Source organism: Eurosta solidaginis, chromosome 1 (assembly GCF_040869045.1).
Source record: "Eurosta solidaginis isolate ZX-2024a chromosome 1, ASM4086904v1, whole genome shotgun sequence".
Classification (NCBI taxonomy): domain Eukaryota; kingdom Metazoa; phylum Arthropoda; class Insecta; order Diptera; family Tephritidae; genus Eurosta; species Eurosta solidaginis.
This window is the reverse complement of record NC_090319.1, coordinates 36,066,304-36,087,030: the sequence shown is the minus strand read 5'-3', so window position 1 is coordinate 36,087,030 and position 20,727 is coordinate 36,066,304. Positions and strand designations below refer to the sequence as shown.

Here is a 20,727-nt window from a genome sequence, read left to right as displayed (position 1 = left end):
CAATGAAGTGGGATTAAAATTAAATGCGTGAAAAATCCCTTTGTACACAAAATCTTTTTCAGGGCACAAAAACATTACAACAATCACATGAAAACTGCCAACTTCTACTGCAAATATCTCCGGAAAGAAATACAATTTTTCTTTTCCGGCATCGGGTTATTGTTGTCGAGGTCACCTCTCTCTCTCCTGTTCTAGACTGAATAAGTTAACATGCCCAATGAGTACATTTCGTTATGGCATCTCCATTATTTACTAATGACATTTTTGCGTGAATCGTTTTAATAGTCGAGGTTTTGACGTTGAACGATGAATTTTGAATTGGTTTAGGTTTCGTATATTCATATGTTTACAAAAGTGCACGATTTCTTGGTGTCCTCACTTTTGATAAAATTACCTATGTTCAATGTTCAGCCATATTAATGAATCGAGGCATAGTTAATAAATTCACTATAAAAATAAAAAAAAATGTCTAAGGGTATTTGTAAACTGATTGCTTCCTATTTCTACTACTAATATTTTTCAAAAATTCGCAAAGAAACAACACAGTTAACGGGTGTCAGTTCGATTTGGGAGCAAAATGGCTGCTATGCATATATTCAACTTCAAGCAACCTAATATCGATATAATAGATAATTTCTGGTCGGATTTCCTACAGTGCTTTAAACTGTTCTCATACTTTGACAGTTTTTATTGGTTATTTTGGGAACAGAGTGCATAGATTTTCCTTCACAACCAGTGCGAAAAGGAGGTGCATTTTTACTTTCCTGCGTTTAATTTTATGCAAATTACTAATGAACCTCATTTTTTCATTTAAGGAAGTTTCAGCTGTTGTGAACTAGCATAATTGTAACGGATGGAGGCAGCGTAAATTGCTGGAAGAGTATATGTAAGCTCGGGGCGCAGAGTAACGTGTGGTATATCTTGGTCAATTCACCAATAACCAGAGGTATTTTGCATGTGTGTGCACAATTGCATAGATCAATCGAGGCTGGAGGCCACCAATAAACAGTGATAATTAGAAAGTTTAAAATATGCCTGGAAAAGTTGGTGTTAAGATCAAAGCAGGGCGTAATTTGCCCGTAATGGATAGAAGTAGTGATACTACCGATGCTTATGTGGAAATAAAATTAGGAAATGTAACGCATAAAACGGATGTTTGTCGTAAAAGCTTAAATCCACAATGGAACACGGATTGGTAAGTCACATTTGTGGGTGGGGTACTTATTAGTAAACAATAACCGCATACATATGAAAATGTGTTTGTGGTACGATAGCATAGCATAGAAATGATAAGTCCATAAGATAAGATGGGCAATTTAGTCACATACATAACAGGCTTCTAATAGAGGTCATCTAAAACTCGAGAATTTAGAAAGGAGTTGACTGCATTGTTTTTATAGTTGTAAAATGTTTTTTCTTTCTTAGCCGGAGCTTCCGCTCTAAATCAGCAGCATTCCACAATCGTTCGTTGTTTCTGTATGTTGTTGTTGTTGTTGTTGTAGCGATAAGGTTGCTCCCCGAAGGCTTTGGGAAGTGTTATCGATGTGATGGTCCTTTGCCGGATACAGATCCGGTACGCTCCGGTAACAGCTCCATTAAGGTGCTAGCCCGACCATCTCGGTAACGATTTATATGGCCACATTAAACCTTCAGGCCATCCCTCCCTCCACACCCCAAGTTCCATGTTGTTTCTGTATCGTAGCACACGCTAAGTTAGTTGTTTTATTGGTAATATCGTTGTTATTCTTAATTCTGCTATAACGGAAGTAACATGCTTCGAAGATTTTAGATATTAAGATTAATGCTTTAGTTAAGTCATACTACTCCAGTTGTTGTTGTTGTTGTAGCAATGCTCGCCCCACCTAATAGCCGCGATCGATCACAAATTGTCATCAATATCCTCTAACGGGAGTCCAAGGAAACTTGCCGTTTCAACATAACAATGGACCATAAGGAAAGGGGTGTTAGAGGCGTTGGTTCCACATTACAATTAAAGAGATGGTTGGTGTCATGTGGGGACACATTGCAAGCAGGGCATACATTTTGTATGTCGGGGTTGATTCTGGATAGGTAAGAGTTTAAACTGTTACAGTATCCAGAACGAAGTTGAGCAAGAGTGACGCGCTTTTCCCTGGGGAGTATGCGTTCCTCTTCTGCGAGTTCTGGATATTTTTCTTCAAGTACTGGATTCACCGGGCAATTCCCGACATAAAGGTCCGACGCCTGTCTATGGAGTTCACCAAGGACCTGCTTGTGTTTTTCCGCTTCATACGGCTGGGTTCTCAGGTGCCGTATTTCCTCAAAATGCTTACGGAGATGACTCCTTAGGCCCCTAGGCGGTGCTGGTTCGTCAATCAGATGTCTGTTGGGATGCCCAGGTTTCTGGGTATTCAACAGAAACTGTTTGGTCAGCATCTCATTTCTCTCCCTGATGGGGAGTATTCTCGCCTCATTATGCAGATGGTGTTCTGGGGACATAAGAAGACAGCCCGTGGCGATTCTGAGAGCAGTATTTTGGCAGGCCTGTAGTTTCTTCCAGTGGGTGGTTTTTAGGCTTGGCGATATGGGTGACGCGTAGCACGTAATCGGCTGGCTAATTGCTTTGTATGTGGTCAAGAGCGTTTCTTTATCTTTTCCCCAGGTACTGCCAGCAAGGGATTTGAGGATTTTATTACGGCTCTGAATTCTTGGAACAATTGCGGTTGCGTGCGCACCAAAATGTAGATCCTGATCAAACGTCACACCCAAGATTTTGGGGTGTAGGACAGTCGGTAGCGTAGTGCCATCGACGTGGATGTTCAATATGGTCGACATTTGGGGCGTCCATGTTGTAAATAAGGTCGCGGAAGATTTAGTCGGTGACAATGCCAGGTTTCGCGAGGCGAAAAAACTGGAGAGATCAGGGAGATAGCCGTTTATTTTATTGCATAGCTCATCGATCTTTGGGCCTGGGCCTGTGGCCATTATTGTGCAGTCATCGGCGTAGGAAACGATTGTGACTCCTTCCGGTGGTGAAGGTAGCTTCGATATGTAGAAATTAAACAAAAGCGGGGATAGGACACCACCCTGTGGCACCCCTTGTTTAATTCTCCATTGTTTTGATGTTTCGTTTCTGAATTGCACCGATGCCTGCCGACCACCCAGATAATTTGCGGTCCACCTTTTAAGACATGGGGGAAGGGTAGACCCTTCCAGGTCTTGCAGTAACGAGCCATGGTTGACCGTATCAAAGGCTTTTGATAGGTCTAGCGCTACGAGTACTGTTCTATGGTGGGGGTATTAATTCAAACCGCAATTTATCTGGGTGCCAATGACACTCCAGTCCTGCTGTTAGTTATGATTCTTAAGTACTTGTAGCTTAGTTATTTATACTTTGTACTTAGTTATTTATCTTTCATGAATTTTCATCAAGGTTTCGTTTCGAAGTGGATGATGCTGAGCTTCAAGATGAACCATTGCAAATACGTTTGATGGATTATGATACATACTCGGCGAATGATGCCATTGGCAAGGTATATATAAGCTTGAACCCTTTATGCTTGGAAACATCTGGGCCAGGAATGCATGGTAAAGGTACAGTCCTTTCTGGTTGGATACCCGTTTTCGATACAATGCACGGTATACGAGGCGAAGTCAATGTCATTGTGAAGGTGGATCTTTTTTCGGACTTAAATAAATTTCGACAGAGTTCGTGTGGCATACCATTCTTCCATTGTAAGAAATAAACAAAATTACTTACACAAATAGATAAAACTGAAAATTAACATTTATAGCGCAATGTATACCTTTCGGATATCGTGCGCAAGTTATACACGGTTTCGTCGAGGAGTTAGTCATCAATGATGATCCCGAATATCAATGGATTGATAAAATACGTACGCCACGCGCTTCCAATGAGGCTAGACAAGTTGTATTTCTTAAGCTGTCGGGACAGGTAAGTTTTAACCTTTTTGTTGTTGTTGTTGTTGTTTTTGTACCGATAAAGACACTCCCCGAAGTTTTTGGGTAGTGTTCTCGATATTGATTGTCCTTTGTCGGAGAACTGTATATTCGGTCCGTTCCGGTAACAAGCACTATTAAGGTACATGCCCGACCATCTCGGGAGCGATTTAACATGACCACATTGAACCTTCTAGACAATCCCGCCACCCACATCCTTGCTCCATGAGGAACTTGGGTCGCCTGCTAAATATGTGTATGATACATTCATATTTGTAACAGGATTCGCCTCGCGTAGCTGAGCTTGATAATTGAGTTGCGGAAGCTCTGAATTGCGCTTATCAACCCGCCTCCCAAGTTCTAAACATACATTTCACAAGCTCTGTACTCATTAATTTTTACATTTGATAGGTGCAACGAAAAATGGGTCTTAAGGCCATTAATATGGGTGCAAATGCTGTTATTGGTTATACGCAATGCTTCGATTTGGAAGGAGATGTTGGCGTGGTTGCACGTGGCGTTGGCACCGCCGTCACCTTGATCAAAGATATAACAAGCAATCAGATAAATGCACCAACTACATCATCTGCTGCTGATAATGCATTAATTGAAGAGTGAGTATTCGCTATAGATCTATGCCGTAATAGGAAATAATATATATGTGCAAGTTTGCAGTTTACTGTGTATGAGGTTTCTTTAATGACGCCTATTGGCGTTTGTGTTTATTAATACAAGCACAAACGACGTACACGCAAACACATTCACAGGACGTATATTTTTGCGACAATTTTATTGCACGGATGTACGTTTATATGAATGTGGTTAAGGTCATATGCATATGTACAAACGTAATAACTATATATGTATGAAATAATGCTAATATGAAGCAAACATTGATTCATACTTACGTAAACATCGATGTATGAGAATAAAAATAATGTTTGCATCATTTTTAAACGTAAGAAGTGAGTTAATCAAAAGTAAAAAATGTTCCATAGAAAATTGTTTCGAACATACGAACATATGTATGTATGTATGAGCCTTGCATCAGTTCTAAATTTATCTAGTATGTTTTCGTTTCTACATAATGTATAGCTTCAAAAATTCATAAGATGTTGTTGTTGTTCGCAGCTGTTTCTTCCCACAAGATTTTAAAGTTTTTAATCCTAGCTGGGTGTTATAACTTTATGGTTACTTGACACCTCGGCTATAAGCGGAGTCGAAGGATAACACTGGTTTACAGCCAAAATGCACCAGAGACGCCATTATGAAATTCTTATGTAAAATCACCTCCTGATTCCGAAAATCAAGGTTATTTTTAATTTCATGGTAACGTTTTTGTGATATTTACGAATAACCGTTTTTCAAACAAAAAAAAATTAAAAATGAATCATATATATCTCAAGAACGAATTTGCAATTCCAAAACGGTTTGAAGTTTTTAAAAGGTAATAAAATTTGCTATAAACTGTGCATACAACACTTTTTGGTATGCCCTGCAGATTCAAAGATAACGAACAATCATTACGGATTTTTTCAATCAGTTTCTCCAACCCTTCTGTAATTTCAGACTTTCAACAACAACGGATTTTTTCAATTTAATATAAAAAAATTTTACTCTGCGAGGAAAGATCTCGAGAACTTTATTTTTTTGCAGATTTTTTTTTCTCTCTAAGCTCTATTTTATTAGAAAAAAAAATAAGCTTTCATTCAACAAAATCGATGGACTAATACAAAAGTTATAAGCATTTAAGTAAATATATCCATTTAATACTCAAGTACCCTACTGGTACATATGTGTTAGTATTCATATATCAGTTAGTTAGCGAATATTATCTTTTAAAAGCTTCAAACCGTTTTGGAATTGCTCAATTCGTTCTTGAGATATATATGATTAAGTGGCCCCAATTTTTTTTTGTTTGAAAAAACGGTAATTCGTAAATATCGCAAAAACGTTGCCATAGGATTAAAAATTACCTTGATTTTCGGAATCAGGGGGTGATTTTATATAGGAATTTCATAATGGCGTCTCTGGTGCAGAAAAGAAGTTGGAATTTGTGATCCAGTGTGATAATGCCGGAGAAAGAGAAAAGGAAACTCGTAGAAATATGTTTCAAATTTATTTACACCTTATGCAAAGTATTAAAAAATTCACACTGTTGTTGTTGTAGCGGTAAACACACCCCTAAAGTTTTGACGAGCGTTATCAATGTTGATGGTCCTTTGCCGGATAAAGATCCGGTACGTTCCGGTAATAAGCACAATTAAGGTGCCAGCCCGACCATCTCGGGAACGATGTAAATGACACTAGACACTTCCTGTAACTGTTTTTTTAGCAATTTCAAAAGACGTAAAACTAACTTTAAACCGATTTGAAGTCATTCCAAACCGAACTCCAAAGTGAAACGAAAAAAGGATAACGAAAATGGCCTGAATATAATGCCAACAAAATCATAAAACTCTTTCTCCCTTAATATCTAAATTATCCCGCAAGGTAAAACACCTAGCAATATCGGAAATAAGGCCCAAAGTGCTTCTAAAACTTTAACTTGAAAAAAAAAAAACTTAAAATTGGATCTGATGGCTTCGCTAAAACAGTAAAATATCTGTGCATTATTTTTTTGACTGTATTCGGCAGCTGTGGCCTTACCTTTATAGGATTTCCGCGTACTGAAGTAGTGGAATGTATATGAGAATGCAAATGATACTGCAAATATTGAATAGTATAATTATAAGTTGTACGTATGTATAAGTTGATAACTGGGGTATTCACACAGGTTTGGTTACCAGGTTATCTAGACACTATTTTTACTTAGTTTACATAAACAAAATACACCAACCCTTTTTCAGTTTAAATTCAGAAAGCTGCAATCCATTTTAAGACAAGTTCAGTTATAAACTTTAATTGTAATTGTTTTAATATGAGTTGTCATTTTCTAAACATGAATTGCAACTTGCTGAATTCGGAAAGATTATTATTTTATTTATTTATTTTTTTTTTATTTATTTATTTATTTATTTGTTAGTCTACAAATTTTACAATCAATCAGACTAAATATGAATGAATGAATGAATATACATAAATGCGGATTGCAGTGTAAAATTAACAAGCATACATAGTGAGCAAAATTATATTATAAAATATGTATATACATATATTATTGAATTAGTTGTCGGGATGGACTGTGATGCCGAGCAACGGAATTGATTATCAGTGCTGTCGGAATGGACGTGATTTCGAGCAGCTGATGTATATTTAACACACAATAGTAGGGCTGCGATGTGTGGGAGGTTGGAAAGGACGTGATTCCAAGCCACCCGCCCAAAGTAATTATTGATTATTAGTGCTGTCGGAATGGACGTGATTTCCAGCAGCTGATGTATATTTAACACACAATGAGTAGGGCTGTGATGTGTGGGAGGTTGGAAAGCACGTGATTCCAAGCCACCCGCCCAAAGTAACTATTGATTATTAGTGCTGTCGGAATGGACGTGATTTCGAGCAGCTGATGTATATATAACACACAATGAGTAGGGCTGCGATGTGTGGGAGGTTGGAAAGGAAGCGATTCCAAGCCACCCGCCCAAAGTAACTGGAGCAGGTAACAGATTTAGTTTAACATGTGATTTTGAAACAGTTATGAGTTCAAGCCAGTGAGTATATATTTTTTTATACTGTAAAGTGTGTCGCAATTATCAATACTATTGCAGTGATTATTGAAATCTTGACACAGACAATGAAGAGGTTCATGCATTTGAAAATTCGATCTACATGTATTTAAATATAGCGGTTGGAAATACCGAGAGGGCCTAAAAGGGACATTAAACATCACCTCGCCAAGCAGAAATGGACTGTTTATCATCCCCCTTAATAGTTTTACCATAAATAAAACGCCAAGCATCTCCCTACGGCTCTGTAGTGAATGCAGCTGTACAAGTTTTAACCGGCTGCAATAGGGCGGTAGGTTCCTTGATGGATCCCAGGGCAAATGATTTAAAGCAAAGAGCAAAAATTGCTTCTGGGCCGATTCCAATTTTTCGCTATGAACCTGATAACGCGGGTTCCAGATAATGGAAGCATATTCCAATATAGGTCTTACTAACGATAAAAAAAGAGTTTTAGTGACATAGGGGTCATTGAATTCCTTTGACCACCTTTTTACGAAAGCCAAAGTGCCTCTAGCCCTATTCACACACGATTCGATATGTAATTTGAAGTCCAGTTTAGGGTCCCTTATAACGCCAAGATCAGTAAAGTTTGTGACTTGCTTAATGATATAATCGCCTATCATGTACTGATAGGTTTTAAAAGATTTCCTCGTAAAACACATAAACTTGCACTTCGGTAAATTTAGTGACATGACGTTCACGTCACACCACTCAACCGGATTATTCAGATCCAATTGAAGAAGTGACCTATCTTCAGGTGAGCGAATGGGTATAACCAGTTTGACATCGTCAGCGTACATCAGCGGTATGCAGCGCTTCAAAACATTTGGGAGTCATTAATGAAGAGCAGAAACAACACTGGACCAAGGTGACTGCCCTGTGGAACTCCAGAAGATACATTGATGAATTCAGACAAACAATTGTTAAACACAACGGTTTGCTTTCTACCTATCCCTTGCCTCAAAGAAGCATTAAATAAGCAGGTAAGGGTTTGACAAAGAAATTGAGCGCAAATTCTGAGCACAACAGATGGCATTTCGTCAGGTCCACTGGAGTAGGAAATTTTCAGACTTTCCAGATGCCTTAGTACCACATCTGTATGAATATATGGGATACCTACTGAGTTAAGCGAAGGTAACATGTATTGATCATCCACCGGAGGGGAGTCAGGGATAGTCGAGTAATTAGATTTAAAAAAGTCAGCAAACATATTTGCAATCTCGGAGTCAATACTGGAAATCCGATCGCTATACTTCATTACAGAAGGAAACCCTTTAATTTTTCTTTTGGAGTTGACGAAGGAATAAAATGCTTTTGGATTGGAAGAGATCCGATGCTTAATCTTCATCAGATAATTCTTATAGCATCTTATCTGTAGCCTGTTGTACTTAAGGCGCAAGATGGAGTATACAGCATAGTCACTATTAGAGCCAGATAATTTGAAACGCTTGAAGAAGCGTGTTTTTTTATTTTTTTAGATAATTAAGTTCTCTAGAGCTCCAAGCAGTAGCTGGAGATGCTGAGGAGGTTTTGAAAAAGGCACACATTTGAGGAATATCGCATGTAAAACGTTGGTGAAATGGACGGAGCTCGCTTCAATATCTCCGTCGTACTCAGGCCACTTTATTTTAGAGACTTCGTCGATTAGTAAAGACCAATTGGCCTTTCTAAACAGAAACCGGTGGGAAGACGCATTCGGATCGGTAGTATACCGCACGGGTAAGCTAAGACAATCCAGGTAAATTGAAAGTGCTGGATGATAAACATCCTCAGGCAATACCACTGGATCACATCGAGTAACAGAACAATTCGATGTGTCGTCTGAAAAAATCAAATCAAGATATTTGCCAAATTTATTATGAATTCTGTTAAGTTGATAAAGACCAATGTTTGCAAGGTCATTTAAAAACTCGTAGAATACAACATTACAAGCAGTGGGAACTAGCATTCCGTCAATAAAATTCCACGACACAAAGGGTAGATTAAAATCGCCAGCCACTAAGACAGAATCAACAGACCTTGACATAGCAAATATAAATTTCAATAGGGAAGAATGTTTTAAGTATATAGAAATATCTGAATTGTGTTTGTCGAAAGTTGAATGATAGTATTCTTAATTTGAATTGAATTTTCTGAATTTAACCCGGTTATTCCCATAACTTTTTTTGTCTTGTATTTAGTTGGAAAGAAGCTGACTTATAGATTTTGACCTCCTGAGCATGAAAATGATGTCCATTTTTTAATTAATTGTTACGCTTTTCCGGAAAATCCATTTTAAATACAGGCATATAACAGCGACGTAGAAATGCTTGACCACCACTTTTTTCCCCTGTATGCGATGCGATATTGCGCCAAGTTTTGATCGAATCGCTCTACTCTGCACATATATCTGTTGCATTCCGTGGTCGCACAAGGACAGGATACATTAATTTTGGCTCCACGTACCTTTGAATAACGCTGTGTCATTGATTTCCGATTTTCACCGAAGCTGGTAGATAACATTCACACAACATTGTTATCTTTCCATTTTACCAAACCAAACATATGCCAGTGCTTTTCATTTCAATAGATTCCGAGTAACTTCTTTCCATTGAATTATTTTTTTTTTATTCATCAGTGGACAGCCTGTTGAAATTCTATTTTCGCGAACTGTTTCCGTAGCATTATATCCACATGACTTGAGGTAAGCCAACAGCGGATAAGCGAAACGTCGTCCACTAGCCATTACTACTCCACAGCCGCCTTTTAACTGAGCGGGGCATACGTTATCTGGGACTCCAGCACAATCATCTTCAGCATCATCTTCGCCAGATATGTTCCCATCTACAGGAGGCCCGATATAAAGAGTGGTTGGTATATCGGCTAGTTGACCTTGGTGTTGTTGTTGTTGTATTAACGATAAACACACTCCCCGAACGTTTTGGGGAGTGTTATCGATGTTGATGGTCCTTTGCCGGATATAGATCTGGTATGTTCTGGTAACAAAGCACTATTAAAGTACTAGCCCGACCATCTTGACGATTTATATGGCCACATTAAACCTTCAAGGCCATCCCTCCCTCTCCACCCCATAGTTCCATGAGGAGATTGGGGTCGCCAGAGCCTCGTCTGTTAATGAAACAGGATTTGCCGCGGGTAGGTGAGGTTGACAATTGGGTTGGAGAAGCTATGTATATATTGTGCTGGCAACTCCCTGAGAGGGTTGCGCTAGACAACCCCTTGATCTCCTGCTTATCCCGCTCTTCAATGTAATCAAGTATTTGTTGCAACTATAAACCTCTGAAAGTCGTAGTATTTAAAAAATTCTGCAGATTATATCAGATAAATTTACGAAAAAGCACAGAAAAGCCATTGAAGCGCGCAGAAAACTGTGCCCTAGCATAGAAAATCCCATGAAATACGAAAAAAACTTGCACCCTACTCGACCCACGGTTACCATATGGTAACGCCTTAAATAAAATGTAAAAAAAAACTAGAAATTAAATAAACTAGATTAAAATAAAAAATGGAGTTAAATATAATAATTTATTTCATTAGTTACCGACTTGCATAGCTTTTATTAAATTTTTCTTAAAAATTATTAATATAATCGCGAACTTACCGACGTGCCATATTGAAAAAAAGGAATTTTTAACTTTTCTTTTTCTCACTTAAATTTGACGTACGATAGCGTCACTATTTGAACCCAGAGTGAACAAAGCTTTGTTTTGTGGAAAGTCACGCCTATTCTGTATAAAATACCGTTATTTATCTCATCATCCCATCAGATCTTAAGGCCACAATAGAGGTGGACGGTTGGCGCAAGGGTGCTCAAATGGCGGACGAGGCGATACATGTGTACACATATGGTTCCAAAGTAGGGTCTGCCGGATTACTGTAGCGATTTCCTAGTGGAAATATTAGCCGTAACCATAGCAGTAGAAACCCTGGAAGAGAATAGCTTAAGCTGCAACCGTGTTAACTTTTATATTGACAGTCAAGCAGCAATTAAGGCAATAATCTCGCATGGCACAGCATCTAAATGCGTGTTAGAGTGTAAGCAGTCTCTGGAGAGAATCGGGACATGGAGAAGCATACATCTATATTGGGTCCCAGGGCATATGGGAATAGATGGGAATGAAAAGGCGGATGAACTAGCTAAAAAGGGCACATCCCTTGAAGCTTGCTCCATAGACGTCCCAATTAGACTGGGGGAGATTGAGCGAAGGCGAGAGGTGCACATGATCGACCAAGCAGGAAAGGCGTGGGTTCAAGCGCGGAGCTGTAAAGTGTCGAAGATTATGTGTAGGTCTTACAACCTTAGACTAACAAAGTTGCTTCTATCATTAAAAAGAGAGGACTGTAGACTCATTAATGTGACCAACTCGTGGGTTTGCTTTCTGGATAGTGACTGACCATTTATTCATTCTCTTCGTACATTATTCTTATTACTAATTACATCTGGCGGTCACCGTGGTGTGATGATAGCGTGCTCCGCCTATCACACCGTATGCCCTGGGTTCAACTCCCGGGCAAAGCAACATCAAAATTTTAGAAATAAGATTTTTCAATTAGAAGAAAATTTTTCTAAGCGGGGTCGCCCCTCGGCAGTGTCTGGCAAGCGCTCCGATTGTATTTCTGCCATGAAAAGCTCTCAGTGAAAACTCATCTGCCTTGCAGATGCCGTTCGGAGTCGGCATAAAACATGTAGGTCCCGTCCGGCCAATTTGTAGGGAAAAATCAAGAGGAGCACGACGCAAATTGGAAGAGAAGCTCGGCCTTAGAACTCTTCGGAGGTTATCGCGCCTTACATTTATTTATTATAATTACATCTTGACTTCTATTCTTAAAGGGTTGCATTTTGTTACGTTCGTATACGCACATTGTTATACCCTATATATGACACTTCTCCCCCTCCTTAATCCTTCACTTATTTATTAATTCATATGGCATTAGTGTAAGGATTAAGCTTCCTTGCTTATAAACCTAAGTACGTTTACATTGATATGGAAAATAGAACAAATGAAATTCATGACTATTTATATTTTACATTTGAAATTATGATTGTCGGAAACGTAGTGGTATGTTCCGTGTTCGTTTTGATTGTCGACGTAAATTGTCACCTTCAATGTTAACTGGGGTCTCTACTGCCTCTCTTATTTCGACTCCTTTATTGGCTTCCCCTTCCGGGTTTGACGCTCCTTGCGTTGTCGGCTCGAACCTAGAATGAAACTTTTATCTTGGTTAGGATTAGGATATACAAACCGATATGTTGTAGGTTTCGAAGCAGATGTTTGGTCGTCCTCTACTTCCAAGCTCGTCTTACTGCCGATTTTCCTTAACTGATCAACGTGTCTCTTCCAAATACGACCATCGTCTAATCGAATACTGAAATGTAACTCTCCTAACACCTCAATAACCGTTCCAAAACGCCATTTTTCCTTTGCCAGGTACTCGCGTGCCGCCACTCTCTCTCCGACCGAAAATTTTGATTCTACAATTTTACGTTCGCTCGGCTTTCCTGCGTTTTGTGGTAGTAGTAAATCTATGCGCGATTTTATTTGTCGACCCAACATAAGCATAGATGAATTGCCCTTCTATATGCGAGTAGGATCTTTGTCAATTCGCAATTCATGTCTACCGCGTTGCATTTCGAGGCTCTAAGTTTATTTTTTATCGTTTGGACAAACCTTTCCGCCTGGCCGTTGGTTGCGGGATGGTATGGAGCTCCCATCTTGTGGATAATCCCATTCAATTTCAAAAAATTTTGGAATTCACTGGAAACGAATTGCGTTCCGTGATCGCTAACAAAAACGTCGGGGATTCCAAACGTGGAAAATATTTCTCGGCATTTCTGAATCATGATACTCGTTGTCATGTTCGGTACAATATGTACTTCAGGCCATTTACTGAAAGCGTCGATTAAAATGAAAAGGTATTTACCCATGAATGGTCCTGCAAAGTCGGCGTGCACTCTTTCAAACGGTTTCTTTGGGACCACCCAGCTGTGAACCGGCTTTACTAGCTTTGCGTTTGGTCTAGAAAGTTGGCACTCTGAACAATTCGAGACTAGGTCCTCAATATCTTTGTCCATCCTGTTCCACCAGCAGTATGCTCTTGCCAGGCTCTTCATCCTACTAATTCCAAAATGCGCACAATGTAACTCGTCGAGAATTTTCTTTCGTAAGGGTGCTGGTATATACACTCGTAAACCTCGCATTAAGCAACCGTGTTGTAGACTGAATTCTGTTTGAGTGATTCCAAAACGATGTTTTGGGTCCGCATCTCTTCCCAATTTCGAACATTGTAGCAGAATCTTTACTTCGTCATCCTCTTCAGTTTTTTTTCTTAACTCGTTGGCTGTAACCGGTAGATTATCTATCATCTCCTGCTCGATCATGTCTACCTCTTCTATCTTTCCATTAATCTCCGAAATCGGTAATCGCGACATTGCATCCGCATTAGCATTATCCTTGGATCGTTTTAATCGAATTTCAAAATCGAAATGTGCCAGAAATATTGCGTAGTGCTGCATTCTTGTGGCTGACAACAGGGGCAAGCCCTTATGCGGTGAAAATATTTGTGAAATCGGTTTATTCTCCGTTACTAGTATAAAACGTTTACCATACAAGTACTGGTAAAATTTGCGAACACCGAAAATAATAGCATATGCTTCCTTATCAATTTGACTATATTTTTGCTGCGTTTTGTCAAGGGTCTGCGATGCAAATTGCAAAGGTTTCTCCGAACCGTCCTCATAGACGTGGCTGAGGACCGCACCTACTCCAACGGGACTGGCATCTACAGCCAATACCACCGGCAGCTTTGGATCATAGTGTGTTAAAAATAAACTGGACTGCATTTGCTCTTTCACTTTAGCGAATGCTTTTTCGCAGTTTTTGTCGAATACAAATTTTACATCATTTTGTAGCAGCTTATTTAGCGGATAGGTGATGTTGCTCAAGTTTTTTACAAAACGGCCATAGTAATTAATTAGGCCCAAGAACGCCCGTACTTCATCTTTGTTTGTAGGCTTTTTCATTTTTTGTATAGCATCCACTTTGCTTTTGACCCTATGTATACCACATTCATCAATCACATATCCGCAATATTCTATACGGTCTTTCATAAATTCACACTTTTGTATATTCACACGCATATTGTGATTGTGCAGTCGTTGAAAAACTGTGTCTAGCCGAAAGATATGTTCTTCATCGTTGGCTGCTGTGATCTTAATGTCATCAAGAAATACCGACACTCCGGGAATATCTCCCACCAACTGTTCCATTAACCGTTGCCACTTAGCGGGTGCGCTGGCAATGCCAAACATGAGTCTCGTGGGTTGATATAAACCTTTGTGAGTGCTCAGCGTCATAAATTTTTGATCATCCGGGTGCACCTATAATTGTAGATATGCACTCGACAGATCGATCTTGGAAAACTTCTTTCCACCTGACATTTTGGAAAATAACTCATCGATTGTGGGCAATGGGTGCTGGTCCACTACCAAAGCTGGATTAAGGGTAACCTTGTAATCCCCGCAAATCCGTACGCCACCCTGTTTCTTGGGTATTACAACTAAAGGTGTTGCCCATTCAATCTGTTCAACTTTCACAAGAAGCCCCTCTTCCACTTGCCTGTCTATTTCCTTTTCCGCCACATCATACAGTGGAAAAGCCACCCTTCGCGCTCTTACAAACTTCGGTGTAGCATTTGGCTTTAAGTGCAATCTGGCTTGCATGTCTGTTATTTTACCTACTGTAGGAGAAAAAACTTCGGGATATTTGCCCTTTAGCATTTCAATAACATTGTTAGATTTTAATGGCGTCGAATGGACTTTGTTGCACGTTAACTGTTTTTCCATTACGTCACCCCAGTTTAACTTAATACTGCGAAGCCACTCCCTACCGAGTAGAGGCATTCGATCGGATCGCACAATGTATAGCTTCACTGGTACTGTATTATTCTGGGATTCTACGCTAACCCATACATACCCAACACAATTTAGTGAAGTGCCACAATAGCTTATTAACTCAGTGTCCGTAGGGAATACTTTTAATTTGGGGAAATGTTTCTTTGCATCTTTCATATTAATTATTGATACTGGCGAGCCTGTATCTACTTCAAATTGTATGTTTGCGCCGCTTACTTTGAGCTCGCACTTAATTTTTTGTCGTATATTGTTTACGCTTTTTTCGTTAACTTGCAGTAACTCTTCCACAGTTTTTTCCACTCCTGTGTCTATTTGATTTATTTTCTTTTTCTTTTCTTGAAAACACACTTTTCGTAATTGCCCTCGTTTCTTACAGAAATGACATTTTGCGTCTTTGTATGTGCACTCTTTCGCTGTGTGCGCAGTGTTGCCACAGCGGAAACATTGGTGCTTTTCTTTACCATCATTTGATGACTTTTTTATGTTACCTTTTGTTTTACCTTTGTATCCGCTTTTTCTTTCAACCATTTTATTTACCCCTTCTTTTGCACCTTCTTTAATCTGCAGTTTTGCACCTCCCTTTTCTGCCGTTTCGACTGCCATTGCTAAATTAATGGCTTGATCTAGCGTGAAGGTTTTTTCTTCTAAAAGTCGACTTTGAATTCGTTGATTTGTTAGACCAAACACAAATTGATTCCTCAATGCAGTATCTAAATATGCACCAAAATTGCAACCTACTGCCAATCGTCGAAGTGCCGTGATGAATTCTGTGCACGACTCACCGCCATTTTGTTTCCTGGAATTAAACCTGTAGTTTTCCAATATCTCGTTAGGCTTAGGGTCGAAATGGTTTTTTAGCATTGATACCAATTCACCGTACTGTTTTTCCTCTGGCATTTGTGGCAGCAATTTGTCACAGAGGATATTGTACGTATTTGCTCCAATGTAATACAAAAGGAGATTACGCCGGACTTCGGCGGAGTCACTTATTCCATGAATTGCCATTGCAGCCTCTAATCGCTTTACCCAACGCGAAAATGTAGTAATTTTTGCGTCGAAGGCTTCGAAGTTAAAAAGATTTGTTCTCGCATTAGTGTTATTGACCGCCATGTTGCTCGTTGGCGCGTTTTGTACATTAGCGGTGCTTCCTCCCGTATTGTTCGGTGATTCGGTGGGCATACTCCGATAAGCTCTTCAGCTTGATAAATTAGCACACGTGTTTTTTTTTTTTTATCTCGTCGCCAGTTAATGTGACCAACTCGTGGGTTTGCTTTCTGGATAGTGACTGACCATTTATTCATTCTCTTCGTACATTATTCTTATTACTAATTACATCTTGACTTCTATTCTTAAAGGGTTGCATTTTGTTACGTTCGTATACGCACATTGTTATACCCTATATATGACACTCATGACGGGTATTCTGACTGTATACTGCCTTCTGGCGTCACATGCCTTTAAATTAGGCTTGGTCAGTGATAGCAGATGTAGGAAGTGCGGGTTGGAGGAGGAAACGATCGAGCACGTTCTATGCTCGTGCCCTGCACTTGCCAGGCTAAGACTCCAGCTATTAGGAGTGATACAGCTGTCAGATCTAGAAGCAGCAAGTGGCTTAAATCCTAGGAAGCTCCTAGTATTTGCCAAGAGGACGGAGTTATTTTATAACTAAGGTCCTGATTTTTGATAGGGTTTTTCAGTTTGGTCGTTAAAACAAACTTCTGGTAACACTACGGACTGAATCAGCCTATGTGAGGTCCTCATGGACCGGCCAGTTCAACCTAACCTAACCTAACCGTTATTCTTTTGTAGATTTGTTATGTAGTTTATAATTAATTCGTTGGGTTAAACTGAAAAGGGTAGAGTCATTGGTAATCATCTAAATTGATAATCAAGCTGACATGAATGAATACCTCAAATGAATTCAATTTTTTTTATTCACAATCTACTATGGTAATAAATAAAAAAAAAAAATATTATTTTCCTTTCCTCCTTATACCGCCTTAAACACGTCTTCTACTCGTCCCACTCATTTTGTGCGCTGCTATTACAAATATGTAATTGACAATGTATGTATGTAAATAAAAAAAATAAAAAACAAAAATTACCCTTTTTACCAAACAAAAAAATGCTCAAATCGAATTCATTGTACAAAAAAATTGCGTAACTTTCTATGAGACTTGTTAATAACATTGAATTGTATTTTCGAACCTATGTATTTGTTATATTACTTTAACACCCGAATATCCAAATGGCTTGTATAAAAAATCCCTTTACGTACAATGTATTTACGTACATCGCTCATGCTATAATCAAAATTTATAATATCAATGCGCCTGCTCGTTTTTATTTCGTTTTGTATTTTTATATTCTAACCATATTAACAAAAAACAATTAAACAAATTCACCTCAATTGTATTATTGCCTTTGTTGGCGTTGTTGCTGGTGCTAGGCGCACTATGAAATATATAGAATTTCTGAAAGGTTCGCACATCAATCTCGCCGAACAAACGGGTCCATATGAATTACACATACGCAAATCATGTTCATCAACAAATTTTGATTTGCAGCATGCCAATACTGGTGCAATGGAAGATAATGAAATAATGTACGATTTAATGCGTCAAGAGGATGAACGTGGCGAAAAACCAGCAAAAAAATTGCGTCATCATGTGAAACGATTTACGCATTCTTCACGTAATATGCTCAACGAGAAATATAATGCTATAGTACGTAAATTTGGCGATAGTCTCGATTCAAAATCGCCAAGTAGCACTTCACGTTCATATAGCAGTTTATGCGTTAGTGGTGGTATTATAAGAGATGATGGCGGCGGCACCACTTCGGGCTCTTCGAGTCATAGTTCAAACGCTACCGCTTACGATATGCGCCGTCGACAAAGTTTTAAAGCCAAAGATAAAATATATGATAATATTGCCTCAAAATCAGCATTGTTACAATGCAAACCCACAACAACAACTGCAAAGCGTAGTAGTGGCGTTGCAAATGCGAATACGCCTAACATGCCGCATTATTCAATCATGCGTTCAGTGAGCGCTGATTCAACAGTAAAACGAAGCGCAGACGTAAGCGGTGTGTGTGCGAATAAATCCAGCATCGTCGCTCACTCCAACGTCGCATCTATATCTGAATTTTCTGATAGTACACGCTCTTCACCAAATATCTACCGTAATACTGCCAGCACTGCCAACGTTGTTGATGCTGCTGCACGTAATGATGAAAACTGTTTGGATGCATTGCTTGAGTTGCAACGTTTACATGATGGCATAGCCAGCAGCAAACCACAAAATCAATTATATCACAATCAACATAAAATTAATGAGTACTACAATCAAACATCAACGCTGGCGTGCGGTAGCTGCGAGCGTAGCGATGTTGTTGATGTAATAGCTGCTATTGGTAGTTATCATCCTTTCAGGGACAAGCACGCAGCACACGAGTTGCAGTTAAATGCACATGATACAGATATGGTTCTTTCGATGTGTTCGCATAGCGCACACTCGCTCAGCAATTCGGATAGTTCTGATTCGGAGCGAGAAATGATGTGTAAAATGTTGTGTGCTGAGGAGGAGGAACGTTTGAAAATGCAAAAATATTTGAAAATATGTAAGGATAACGAGAAAGTTGATGCGAAATGGATACAGCCAAGTGAGTTGGAAAGTTTCGATGACAGTTTAACTGATTTGACGCCAAGGCGCTCATTGCTGCGCGACCTGAGGACATTGTCACAACATGTGCAGGTGAATTAAGGGTGATAAAATGGGAATGGAATGAAATGCGAAATTCTATTGAAAGACGTTATTCCAAAAATGTGTATAACTTCCAAATTATTTTTTGTCGCTTGATAGAAAAAACTCTGAAGTAATACCTAGTTGGAGTTTTTATACTCAGGTGAGCAGAGCTCACAGAGTATATTAATTTTGTTCGCATAACGGTACCCCATAACGGCATAAACTTATCGAGATAGATGTAGACTTATATATATCAAAATGATCTGGACGAAAAAATAAATTAATTTAGCCATTTCCGTCCGTCAGTCCGTCCGTGTGTCTGTCCGTCTGTCTGTCCGTCTGTCTGTCCGTGAACACGATAACTTGAGTAAATTTTGAGGTATCCTGATGAAAATTGGTATGTAAGTTACTGGGCACTCATCCCAAAATGAACGAAATCTGACTATAACCACGCCCACTTTTTCGATATCGAAAATTCCGAAAAACCGAAAGAGTGCGATAATTCATTACGAAAGACGGACGAAGCGATGAAACTTGGTAGGTTTGTTGACCTTATGACGCAGAATAGGAAATTAGTAAAATTTTGGACAGTGGGCGTGGCACCGCCCACTTTTAAAAGAAGGTAACTTAAAAGTTTGGCAAGCTGTAATTTGGCAGTCGTTGAAGATATCACGATGAAATTTGGCAAGAACGTTACTCCTATTACTATATGTGTGCTGAATAAAAATTAGCCAAATCGAATGAACAATACGCCCACTTTTAAAAAAAAAAAATTTAAGTCAAATTTTAACAAAAAATTTAATATCTTTATAGTATATAAGTAAATTATGTCACCATTCAACTCCAGTAATGATATGGTGCAACAAAATACAAAAATAAAAGAAAATTTTAAAAAGGCCGTGGCTCCGCCCTTTTTCATTTAATTTGTCTAGAATACCTTTAATGCCATAAGTCGAACAAAAATTTACCAATCCTTGTCAAATATGGTAGGGGCACAGATTCTATGACTGTTTTCTGTGAAAATGGGCGAAATCGGTTTGAAACCACGCCCAGTTTTTATACACAGTCGACCGTCTGTCCTTCCGCTCTGCTGTTAACACGATAACTTGAGCAAAAATCGATATATCTTTACTAAACTTAGTTCAGGTACTTATCTGAACTCACTTTATCTTGGTATAAAAAATGTTCGAAATCCGACCATGCCCACGCCCGATTTTTCGATATCGAAAATTACGAAAAATGAAAAAAAAAATGCCATAATTCTATACTAAATACGAAAAAAGGGATGGAACATGGTAATTGGATTGGTTTATTGACGCAAAATATAACTTTAGAAAAAACTTTGTTTAATGGGTATGACACCTACCATATTAAGTAGAAGAAAATGAAAAAGTTCTGCAGGGCGAAATCTTGGCAGGAATACTGTTCGTGGTATTACATATATAAATAAATTAGCGGT

General features: G+C 38.9%; 1 protein-coding gene across 3 annotated transcripts in view; it reads left to right on the top strand.

Moving 5' to 3' along the window:
* Positions 1-650: 650 nt before the first annotated feature.
* Positions 651-20,727, top strand: part of LOC137251687 (C2 domain-containing protein 5) — a 72,055-nt gene continuing 51,978 nt past the window's right edge. The window contains exons 1-7 of one of the 3 annotated variants that reach the window (XM_067786459.1): positions 651-748; positions 816-886; positions 978-1,195; positions 3,413-3,714; positions 3,774-3,934; positions 4,351-4,553; positions 17,969-19,277. In XM_067786459.1, coding sequence (XP_067642560.1) covers positions 1,032-1,195; positions 3,413-3,714; positions 3,774-3,934; positions 4,351-4,553; positions 17,969-19,277 — 2,139 coding nt within the window. In that variant the 5' untranslated portion in view covers positions 651-748; positions 816-886; positions 978-1,031. Of the gene's footprint in view, positions 749-815; positions 1,196-3,412; positions 3,715-3,773; positions 3,935-4,350; positions 4,554-17,968; positions 19,278-20,727 lie in introns of all 3 variants that reach the window. The other 2 variants (XM_067786451.1, XM_067786467.1) reach the window with 2 other exon arrangements.